The sequence below is a fragment of the Sciurus carolinensis genome, chromosome 12 (genome assembly GCF_902686445.1).
Source record: "Sciurus carolinensis chromosome 12, mSciCar1.2, whole genome shotgun sequence".
Classification (NCBI taxonomy): Eukaryota; Metazoa; Chordata; class Mammalia; order Rodentia; family Sciuridae; genus Sciurus; species Sciurus carolinensis.
In genome coordinates this window covers 62,152,526-62,165,251 of record NC_062224.1, presented here as the reverse complement: position 1 = coordinate 62,165,251, position 12,726 = coordinate 62,152,526, and the positions used below count along the sequence as shown (strand labels likewise).

Sequence of the window (12,726 nt, the reverse complement as noted above, 5' to 3'; positions counted from 1 at the left end):
GCCCACTCCTAGTGAACAAATCTTGCAAGCAATAAACTCTCCCTATTGTTCTTGTTAACAAAGTACAGAAGTTCTGATGGGTTAGTATTTGCTGCAAATTTTTTTATGATTAGGAAAGGCACAAGGGTAGTAAATGCCATCTCCCCTGGGAGGGACAAACATTAAAGCTAAGGCTGAGGACATCAAAGTCCTCATCTCAGTCATTTTTACCAGTGCACTTCCTAACATCAGTAACCTGCAAACTGCCATCAGCTGAAGGCCTCAGCTTAAGAAGTCACCTCTTTTTAGAAGCTCTCTACAGGCAGGACAGGAGAAACGCATTACTTCAACTTCTTAACAGGGACTCCCCACCTCCCCCAGGGATGGAAATTGAACCCAGGTCCTCACACATACAAATCATGAGTTCTACCATTGAGCCACATACCCTCCTTCTCAACTCTTTTTTTTGGGGGGCCAGTCGGCAGTATTTACAGGCAACGGTTTACCTTGCTAGTGGTACTTAGGAATAAAGATTGGTGAAAACAAAATGCCATGTAAGACAAAGTGGCACATGAGTTCACATTTATCAGCCCAAATATGAACCTGTGATATAATAAAGGATTTCAAATCTGCTTCTGGGGTGAAAGTAAATCTGCAAGATAAACTGTGATATCTGGGACACTCTGATGGTACATACATATAGATAATGGTACAGAATAAAAATTGTCTTTGGAGCTGAAAAATTTATTAGTATTAAATATTAACCATGAAACTTAATTTCAAGAAATGCTATGGCATACCTGCTGTGTGTTTCATGACCTCTTACATGACCTCAGGGACTCCAGAGTGTGGCATGGTGTGGTAGTATAATTACACATGACTGAACTATGATTAAAGATGATTAAAGACGACTGAACTTTATGCCCACTCCACATACTTCCAGGAAATCTCTTCAAATTTATCTCAATATAATCCCTGTGAAACATTACCAACTCTACTCAAGAATAAGCACTCTGTTTACAAGTCACCTGAAGATCAGCTGGTCATGGAGAACTGAGACATGATGCTTTTCCACCCTTCAGATCACTCCCAATCAAATCAGCAAATAAGCCCTTACTAGGTATGTATCCTCAAGCTCAAACTTTTCTTTTTTGTGTGTAGTATCAGGAATTGAACTGGGAGGCTAACCACTGAACCATATCCCCAGCCCTTTTTAAAAAATGTTTTATTTTGAGACAGGGTCTCACTAACTTGCTTAGAGCCTTGCTAAATTGCTGAGGCTGGATTTGAACACATGATCCTCCTACCTCAGCCTCCCAAGTCACCAGGATTACAGGCATGCAACACCGCACCCAGTTCAAGCCCAAACTTTTCTAGGTAACAAAATTAAGGAGTCCATCTTCTCAAAAAAGCAATACACTGTATAATCTGCTTCCTACACCAAGGTAAGTTAGACAGCCCTTAAAAACACCTGATTTTTGTCTACTTACTCAGATAGTTAAACTCTAGTAAATTAGTGGTTTCCAAAGGGAAGAACAATTGAAATTTTTTTTTCTTTTTTTTTTTTTTTAGGTGGGATGTTCTGGTGAATTTCTATATTCTCATTAAAAAATTTTAGAAAAAATGACCTAAAAATCTATTAACAGAAACATAAATTTTTACTTGCCCCTTTAAAATTTTTCAAATTGGGGGTTGGTGGTGTATACCTGTAGCCCCAGTTATTTAGGAAACGGAAGCAGGTAGATCACCTGAGCCCAGGAGTTTAAGGTCAGCCTGGGCAACACAGCGAGACCACCAAATAAATAAATTTTAACAATGTTCAAAGTTATCTCACACCTTTAACTTTTCAACACACAAGGCTGGAAGTACAATAGTATCCAAAAAGGAGTAAAATAGCTAACTGCCAAACAGACTTTCCTGGCATTTAGAAAAATTTACATTCAGACCCTGATCCTCTCACAGCTTCTTCAAGGTTCCACTAGTGATGAGGATGTTTTCTGACCATGAAGTGTTAATCACGAAGCATAAGGCTGACTGATATATAGGAATGATGTACCATTTTAGCCAACAAACAAATAGCAGCTACTGAATATGAACCAATGGCTCTACCTTCCTCCTCCTCCTCATCATCGCTGGACTCGCTGACGTGCACGCTGACAGCAGTGTTTGGAGAGTCTGTCCATTCAAAATACACCCCAAACCCAATGTCATAATTGTCTGTAGCAAATTCCCAAAAGAGATATGATCCTTCTTCATGGGTAGGAACTCGAACAGTGACAACTTCTCCTCGGCCCACTGTAATCACAGAATCCGCATCCTGCCGAATCTTCTCTTTAAAGTCTTTGATCTGGGGTCGGGTCCACATGGATGGAGCTGCTATTACTGGAAGAGATTCTAAAGGCAACAGGAATTACAAAAGCTAAAGAAAAAAAGCCTTCACCTTGCAGGCAGCACTATTTGCATAGGGTCACCTGCCCAAGTAACTCAGGCAACTAGTGCAGTACCACATAGCTTAAACTAAAAGCAGAAGGGAATATAAAACACACTCTCTCTCTCTTTTTTAAAAAATATGTATTGTTTTAGTTGTAGATGGACACAATACCTTTATTTATGTGGTGCTGAAGATTGAACCCAGTGCCTCACACAAGTTAGGTAAGTGCTCTACCACTGACCCACAGCCCCGTCCATAAAAGCCCCTTCATGGAAATCTCTCCCCAGGTTACTTACTACATTCATTTAATAAGGTCACAAATACTCAGAGGTCAACATACTACTTCAAATAACAAATGGAATTCATAATCTTGGATGTGATTTTTTTCAACCCTTGATTACATAGGAGGACTTAAGAATAACTTTTGGAAACTCCCTAACTGAACCTAGGGGGAAAATACAGCAAGAGAGATCTGGAATTCAGAATAAATTATTCTTTTGGATGTGAACAAAGAAAATTGGGCTTTGACTTCAGTAATCGCTTGAAAAAGCCTTGACCTGTCCCAAAGTTGTAGGGGCTTTTTTGAAGGAGTTCAAAGGAACAGAAAACTGTGGACAAAAATAGAACCAATGGGAATTAAGAAAAGGTGCAAAGTCTTGTTACTGAAAAGTGTGTATGTGCACTGGATCACTCAGCAGGTTTTCCAGAGTTAGTCACTGGCATAAACTCTTAGTAAGAAAAAAAAAGTGGGGGGAGGGTAAACCAAGCATCTCAAGGTTTCTAAAGTTTCTTAGGAACCACACAACCATCCCTGATCACTGTCACTGAAACTTAACTCCTATCCTTGCTTCAGATCTGTTGGCCAATTGTCCCTTCCTCAGGAAAGCCTCTGGTGACCTCTTTGAGGTCATAAAGAACACTATAATGTGCTTCTTTCTCCATCGTATCACTTATCACAGCTATGATTTACATTTTATGTATGTTATTTTGTCTTACCACCTTTTTCCTAGCACTCAGAGAACCTTCGACCAATTGCTGAATGAATAAATAAGCTGCCTGTGGACAGCTAATATAGTTTTCAAAATGCTGTTATCTTCTGGGCAACATGGTACTTTATTCTCAAAAAAATGTAATATATAGTAGCAAGTCTCCAAATGGCCCTCAGTGATCCTGGCCTCTGATTTTTCATGCACTTTCAAGGTCTTCACCCATAATACACAGTAGGGTTGGCAAGTGTAAACAACAAAATATGGTCATAGTACTGACACACTGCTTTCCAAAGTCAGGGAATAAAAGACACTGCCACTTTTGCCTTATTCTCTTTTGGATAATGTACTTTGGGGGAAGCCAGCCATTGTGCTAAGGACACTCAAGCAGTTTTATAAGAGGCTTCCTATGGCAAGAAACAGACCTCCTGCCAACGGCTAGCACCAACTTGCCAGCCATGTGTGAGAAGCACTTTTGAAGCCGATTCTCTGGTCCTAGGCAATCCTTCACAATATGACAGCCCCAGTCAACATCTTGACTACAACCTCTTCACACACCTAGTGCCAGAACTATTCAGTTGAATTGCTCCTGAATTCCTGACCCACAGAAACTATGCAAAAAAGAAATGTTTATTGTTACTTTTCTTCTTTAGTATTGGGGATTGAACCTAAGGGTGTTTGACCACTGAGCCATATCCTCAGTTCTTTTTATTTTTTTTAATTGAGATACGGTCTCGCTTATTTGCTTAGGGTCTCACTAAGCTGCCTCAAACTTGTGATCCTCTGGTCTCAGCCTCCTCAGTTACTGGGACTGCAGGCATGTGCCACAAAGGCTGACTGTTTATTGTTATTTTAAACTGCTAATTCTGCAATGCAATGTGTTACATAGCTTTAAATAATTGATACATATAGACACAAAAAGTATCTTGTCTTAACTGTCTAAAACATCTTATTTGCTCTTTTACACTATTCTAAAGATCAACAGAAGCATCAGATCCAAACTCACAAGAATGAAATGAAAAACTGCTCCACTCTCACAAATATGTAATTGCTCTCAAAAGCTTGTTAGTCTGTCTTCCTTATTTTTCCTTTTCATGGGATCTGAATTAGGACATCTGAATTAGGACACCTGGGTGGTTGAATGCATATGTGGAACCATACCTTTTGGTCCATTCTCCAAGGCTTCTTCTGCAGCTTCTGTCTCAAGTTCTTTTTCAGAGTTGTCAGTGTGAGTTTTGGCCTGTCCATTAACTGACATCATATCACTTGGGACAGTTGCATTCACTTTTGATGAAGTAGGTGAAGAAGACCCAGCCACTACTTCCTGTTGTTTCTGTAATGCTGCCTATGAATTAAGAGAAAGTGAAGATACACTGACCAGGAAGGCTAATAGATGGAACATTTGCCGTGAGGTACATTCTGACTCCATGCATGTGCTCTGCCAAAGCATTCTACTCCAAGAAATAACCAATAAACTTTTATTGGTTTTTGTCCTATTTTAGTAGTATAATACCAACTGACAGCTTAAAATGATGAAAATTAACATGGACAAAACACTGTAACTAAGGATCACATTTCCTGATTTGAGCATCATTAGAAAAATTAACAAGCAAAAATTAAAATAGGTAGAAACAATCAACCCAAAATAATACTATTAAAGACAAAAAACAGTAACTTTTTTTTGTTTTTTGTTTTTGTGGTATTGGGAATTGAATACAGGGGTGCTCTACCATTGAACTACACTCCCAGCCCTCATTATTTTTCTTGAGACAGTCTTGCTAAGTTGCTCAGGCTGGCCTTAAACTTGAGATCCTCTTGCCTCATTCTCCAGAGTTGATGAGATCACAGGTGTGTGCTACTATGCCCAGCTCAGTAATGTTTTCTCAAAACTGATTAAAAAAAAAAAAAAAAAGTCTTCATAAAATTCAATTACATAAAATTTGGATTAGGAAAATTATACTTTATAGAAACTAATGCTCACAGGAGAAAATTCACAAAGATAGAAAGATTACAATCACAATTAAATTTGTGTATGAACATATGTATGTACATATGTATGCAGTGGTAAGGATTGAACCCAGGACCTCATGCACACTAAGTTGGTGCTTTACCACTGAGCTACATCCCCAGGACATCCTTAAATTTAAAACTGTTAGTAATGTTGTAAAAATTGCATTGATCTAAGAATTAAATAGGTTTATAGATGAAAGTTTGAAGTAAAAATTTCTCACTGGAGTTGTGGCTCAGTGGTAGAGCATTGCCTGGCATGTGTGAAGCACTGGGTTCAATTCTCAGCACCATATATAAATAAATAAAGTAAAAATCCATCGACAACTAAAATATATATATATATTTTTCCAAATATATATATTTTTTCCTCAATGCAATTTTGACAGTTTTCATGATTAGGATTAAAATGTATAAAATATGAAATGAAAATAGAAGAATAAAAGTAACTTTTGCCCAAAGGACAACTAAGGGATATTTCTCTTCTAAATCAGGATGCACTAGTATTACTCAGGAGACTGAGACAAGAAGATGACAAGTCTGAGGCCAGTCTGGGAAACACAGCAAGATCCTGTCCCAAAATGAAAAATAAAAAGGATGTAGCTTAGTAGTAGAGCACTTGCCTAGCACATGTGAGACCCGGGATTCAGTCCCCAATATCACAATGAATAAAAATAAAATAATAGTTCTACTGAAATAGCTATGTTATTACCTAATGACTTTTGGGAGAACTTTAAACTGAATTAGAATAAACATAGAAAAAGTACACAGATCATAAATTATACAGCTTCATCTTTATAAATCAAACATATTCATGCAACCAACACCCAGATAAAGACATTACTTGCATCTTAGAAACCTTCTTGATACCCCCTTTCCAGATACCTTTTCCAAAGACCAACAACTATTTCAACTTACATTTAGATTTGCTTTGCCTGTTTTTAAATTGACAGTATATGTTCTTTTTTATGTCTGTTTTTCACTCAACATTACTTCTGTAATGTTCACCTACAAAGTCATAAATACTTGTAAATTGTGGTTTACATTGCTTTAGGATAGTTCACTGTGAAAATATACAATTTATTTACCCATCCTCCTGTTGATGAGCATTTGGGCATGTAAGTACTTTTCAAACTAAAACACTAAGTCACAAGAAAGCATATTATGTTCACTGCAGTTAAAAAAATGTAAGTATACACAAACATATATATACACACGTGTGTGTGTGTGTGTGTATGTGAGAGAACTTTATAATGCCATGGTTTAGGGATAACTTATTTTATACACATTTTATTTAGTATATCATTTATAAGTCAATTAATTAGAGGGATAGCCACACCTCTCTCTGCTGCTAGCACAGGCAGGCTAGTAATACATTTAAGATTTTAATTAAAGTACCTCTTCCCAAGACTGGATTCTTAATAATCTCCATGTTAGTCTTTTAGAAAGAGTACCAGCTTCCAGAAAAAGTACATACAACCAAAACGTCAGTATGCTCAAAACAGTGACTGCTCAAAACTTTTTTTTTTCACTTATGATCACTAGGTCCTGTGTAAATAGTCCCTTTCCACTAAGCTTTCTGACAGAATGAACAAACCCCATTCTCTGAGATCTTACTATCCATTAATATGCATCTATTACATACAACAGACTGCAATTATTTATTTATGACTCTTTTATTTACTTTCGGAAGTTTAAAAAAAGCATAGAAAGATAAAGGAAAAATACAGCAAACCACCCGTCCATGTACCCATACTCAAAAGTTAACAAGTGTTCCCATTCTGTCATTTTGCTTGATGTTTGTATAAAAATTAAATACTTTATATGGGCAAAGTTCCCTTTGTTCCTTCCCCTCATGCAAAATTTATTGGCAGGCTGGATGAAGTGGTGAATGGCTCTTATCAAGAAACCTGGGAGGCTGAGGCAGAAGGATCTCAAGTCCAAGGTCAGTCTGGACAACTTATTAAGACTTACATCTTGTCTCAAAATAAAAAACGTATCTATCATACTTGTTCCCAGAGGCAACCAATCAATTTGATAAACTGAGTGTGATCACTCTACTCCCAACTGTGAATTTCTAATTCTGTTTCAAAGACTGCCCTTGAATTTGCCTACACTGAATTTCTCTTCATGGACAGCAACCTATAAAGAGTACAGTGTGTATGAGCTATCCTATTAAAAAATTATCTCAATGCCCATCCAAGAAACAGAAAAAGGAAAGCAATATAATAAAGCAGAAACAGGCTGAAGGGAACAGAAAAGAATTCCTCAAAAACACTGTTTATTATTTTGAACTCTGGTTTAGTATCCTTTTCCTCCTCTTGTGGATTATGCAAAACCCAAAGAATTTTTTAAATCCTCACTAATGCCAAAGATGGTGGGGATGGAGGTTAGAAAACGTACATTTTCAAGGAATTTAAAAAGAGTCTGTCAAAAACAACAAAGATTATTTCATGTAATAAGAAATGCTGAGTACTTATAATGTAACACTTTTCTTCATTCAGTTTTTTTGACAGGTGATAAAGTACTTTATAAGTGAAAATTAAATAAATTAAACTTAACACAGTTAAGTTTAAGTTTAAGGAAACATTTTATGCTTCCACAAATGAAAAAGAATCACCATATTCCATGCATACAAAATAACTATTCTCTCATTTTCTTCCTCTGATAGTCCTGTGAGGTTAGCAGGACAGGAACCTTGATTCTGTATTCTATTTTCATAAACTAGGAGAAAAGGAAGAAAATCAGATCAATAATAACATGTCTGAGAACAAGATAAAGACAAAGCTAGTATAAAAATCCAATTGCTATCACACCCCCTAGACCCAAGTCCTTTTACCTAAACCACTTTCCTCCATGTTGAAACAAAACACTTAGTGGGTAGGGAGTCGGAGGAAGTATATGAATGTGTTGTCATGAGCACTACCATGAATTTGATGTAGCTCTACAGATCCAGCCTATGTCCCTAGGGGAAATCCTCCCTCTGGACACTTCTGGCCTCTGGTAGTGCTCTTCCTGAAGGATGTCCTTGAATTAAACCAAGGTCCTTATGGTTTCAGGAGAACTACAAGGGTCTACACCAGACTCATTTTAATAACACTTGGCCCATACAACTCCCAAATACCCTTATGACGATATAACAGTGGTCTCACCATTTGTTGCTTCAAATCATCTATTTTCTCTCACAATTGCCAGTGCAATGCTGAAGTCTGTTAAAAGATCATCTGAAAGTTATTTTATACCTTAGAGGCTAACTAATGCAAAAAAATTCATTGGTATCTGCTAAAAAATAACTTTTTGGTTCCAATGAAATCAAACTCCTTCTCTAAGGCTGAATTCTTGGTTGTCTATCATACCTGTTGCTGTGCAAGCTGGACTTGATACAATTGCTGCATATACTGCTGATAGTGCTGCTCCTGCAACTGGCGGATGAGAATTTGCTGTTGTTCGTAGTTCCCTGGATACTGTTGGGCTGCATACTGCTGGAACTGCACGGCAGTCTGGGAGTTTAAAGCTGCCATTATCTGCTGCCTAAAAACATTAAAAAATATACACTAGTCTGACTACAGGAGATTTTGTTCATGACAAAATAAAAATGCCCTTATTATTTTTATAGTTTGTAAGTCTTTAAAAGTGACTAAGCTAGTATTATGTATCAATCACCAAATATCCCAGCCCTAGAAGAAAGATTTAAGAAAATAAATCTGGCCTCTCATTTTTTATTTTAAGGTTTTTCAAGGCAAATTTGGGATGACGAATAATAAGTACATCATCCTCATCACCATCACAATAATTATACTAACATTTATTGTACCCTTACTGTGTGCCATGTACTGTTCAAAGCACTTAGATGTACTAATCCATTTAGTACACAACAACCCTAGGAGATTGTTCAATAACTTGACTGAGATTCTACTGCAGGTAGATGCCAGAGCCAGGATTCAAATCCAGACAGTCTGGCTCCAAAGGTTATACTAATTCACCATGATGCTATAATTTGATGGACTATCATTTGGGCAGAGATGTTGGCTATGGCTTCTCTACCTAAAAACAACAAACGGTAAAATAGAGGCAAAAGAATAGTCAAAAGATATTATTTACCCCTTACAAGGATAAATAAAAAAAATCTGAGGGTCTGCAGCATTTTACTGAAAGCTGCCTTTATTAAAGGGGAAACCAATTTCTTTAAACTCTTACATTCTATTTTCTTTCATAGAGAAACTACATGCTTTATAACTGGGTTTTGTGATCACTTAACGAATATCTCAAAGCTATCTATTAAGAAGAAGATAAACAGATAACCAAGTAAAATCTCATAGAATCCTAATAAAACATAACACTGGTCAACCTAGGGCACTCCACCCCAAGAAAGAATAGCATTTAGTCTCTCTCCAAAGTAGAAAGAGGGCCTGGATCAGTCTGAGGCTAGCACTTTAGTCTTTTTCTGAGAAACTACCTGGAAATAATAGGGAGAAAGCAACGAACCCTTAGGTTATCTGGTTCAACTTATCCACCATGCCACCCCTGGAACCTCAGGACTTCTCCCAGTGTTTAACGTGTGCTAATCACTTCCTCCTCATATCTACATCTCCCTTTTGAAGAATTAGTTCCTTCTGATATAACTGCTCTCACAACTCCTACTGAATAAGACATAGTTTCAGCCACCAAGTCCTGTAATACGAACTAGGGATGGACACCAGATATATACACTGGGTCAACTATTCTCTGTTCTCAGAATTTTTACTGAGTCTCACAGATTCCAGCCAGTCTTTGTTAGACACAGGGAAAAATCAATCACAAAAAATCCAAGTTGAGATAGCCTTGCATATGCCAATGCCAAAGCAGAGCGACACTTTGCATGTATCAGGAAGAATGAAACAGAGACATAAGCTGAGAAGATGACAAGAGGTCATATGGACCCAGAGACAGAACAACCAAAGCAACCTCAGTTCCTGCTTTAGTCTCTGGGTTTTGCAAGCTAATAACAAATCCTTCCAATATATTCTCTGACAACAGATCACTGGTAAAAATGGAAAAATAGCTTGTATTAGTCTACCTCCCAGTCACACAACTGCAGAATTATTCTAAGACACACAATGGTAAAAACTTAAGATAGTTGAACAGTATGGTAGCCCATTTTTCATTTTTAAATATAACTCATACAACAAGCTTACTTTTGCTGCTCTAACCGAAGTCTTTCTTCTTCTATTCGCCTCCTCTCTTCTTCCTCTCGTCTAAGCCTTTCCTCTTCTTCTCGCCTACGTTTTTCTTCTTCTTTTTGCAGACGTTCTCTTTCTTCCTCTTCACGTCGCCTTCGCTCCTCTTCCTCCTTCCTAAAAGACCAGAGAGAATGAAACCTTCCCAAAAGACCAGAGAGAATGAAGTGGCTTAAAAATCACTGAAATTTAAGCTCCCAGTAAAAACTGACACAACCTACCTACCTACCCTCTCATCCATCCTTCATTTCTTTTGGCAGTGGGAACTGAACCCAGAGGTGTTCTGAGTTATTTCCCCAGCCCTTTTTATTTTGATACAGGTCCTGCCTAACCCAGCATCAAACCTGACATCCTCCTGCCTCAATCTCCCAAGTCACTGGGATTACAGCCATGTACCACTAAGCCCAGTGAAACAACCTTTTTAGAGAATGATGCAACAATCTCATCAAAATATAAACCACATACACTTCACTAGTAGAAACTTAACATTATGAAGTGAATCTGACAATATACAAGATCACATCAAGAATAATTATTGCTGCCAGGTATGGTGGCACATGTCTATTATTCTAGAGACTCAGGAAAATCTTAACAACTTAGCAAGACCCTGTACCAAAATTAAAAACTTAGAAAGGGATTGGGGGGGGGTTAGAGAAAGGAGTCCATTGATAAGGTACTACTTAAGTTATTATGACCCTAAAGGATGGATCCCCTTTAACATATACTAATAGTACTAGCAGCTTTCCCTTCATAATTCTTTGTGTGTGTGTGTTTGTTTAGTTGTAGATGGACACAATAACTTTATTTTTATGTGGTGCTGAGGATTGAACCCAGTTCCTCACATGTGCTAACAAGTGTTCTACCACTGAGCCACAACCATGGGCCCTCCCTTCATAATTCTTGCGCAGTTGTAATTAAGTTTATGTGATAAATTTAGCAATATAACTGATTTACCCACTAAAATATATATTCCACATGGCTGGGGATGCAGCCCAGTGGGAGTGCTTGCCTAGCATGCACAAGGCCCCGAGTTTAGACTCCAGTACAAAAAAGTATGTTCCATAAGGACACAGACTGCCTATCTCATACCACTACATACTCGGGGCTAAGTAGTGCTGGAAAACACTCAACAAATGCATATATAGCATGTGTGAGGGCCTTGGTTCAATCCCCAGCACTACAAAAAATAAACATGTACCTTTGAAATCTAACTAAAATGTTAACGCAAATAAATACCTTTTGACAATGCTTAAGAGAATATTGTAATTATTATTAAAATTAGAACTTAAAAAGCAATAAATAGGGGACTAGGGTTGTGGCTCAGTGGTAGAGCGCTTGCCTAGCATGTGTGAGGCACTGGGTTTGATCCTCAGCACCACATAAAAATAAATAAATAAAATGAAGGAATTGTGTCCATCTACAACTACATCTAAAAAAAAAAAAAAAGCAAGGCATATATATTTTCAAGGACATTGTAGCTATGCCTCACTGATCCAACATGGCCAGAGAATTTATTAGTACATAAATTAATTTTGTAGTTAAAGCAATCTTATTCCATTTCCAGTAGAATAAAAACTTTTCTTTTGGGTAAAAAAAAAAAAAAGTACTTTGGATAAGTAGCTTTTGAAAATATAATTAAGCTCTTAAACAGTAATAAATTATATCTGATGCTCTGCCCCTTGATAACTCTGGGTTATGACTACAAACATAAAAATAGTACTGTGATACAATATTTGATGGAAAAGTTCACCATCATATTAAATAGTCTCTGACATGATTTTATAATTCTTATGTCTATTTTCATTTTTCTCCCTCACTTTTAGGCTATTTCCTCTTCTGTGATTTCTAATGCAGATTAAGGAAGGAAACCAGAGACTCAAATGTTTCCAAAGTACAACATAATCTGGCCTCATTGAATGATCTTAATTACCTAGAATTTTAAAAAGTCAGAGTTGTTGATAAAAATATAACTCCTAGATAAATAAGATGCTAACTATAATTCTAATTCACAACAGAGAATCCCCAAAACATAAACAGCACATTTTGCAGTTCCTTCTCCAACACTGGAAATAATTAATAAGACATCTGGGAGACAAAAATATATATG

General features: G+C 37.2%; 1 protein-coding gene across 1 annotated transcript in view; it reads right to left on the bottom strand.

Annotated features, from left to right (window-relative positions):
• The window catches only part of Acbd3 (acyl-CoA binding domain containing 3), a 33,198-nt gene that overhangs the window by 2,047 nt on the left and 18,425 nt on the right, over positions 1–12,726 (bottom strand). Inside the window, exons 4-7 of the mRNA XM_047521530.1 lie at positions 10,578–10,736; positions 8,760–8,934; positions 4,558–4,741; positions 2,089–2,373 (exon numbers count right to left, since the gene is read on the bottom strand). Of these exons, the coding sequence (XP_047377486.1) occupies positions 2,089–2,373; positions 4,558–4,741; positions 8,760–8,934; positions 10,578–10,736 (803 nt within the window). The remainder of the gene's footprint in view (positions 1–2,088; positions 2,374–4,557; positions 4,742–8,759; positions 8,935–10,577; positions 10,737–12,726) is intronic.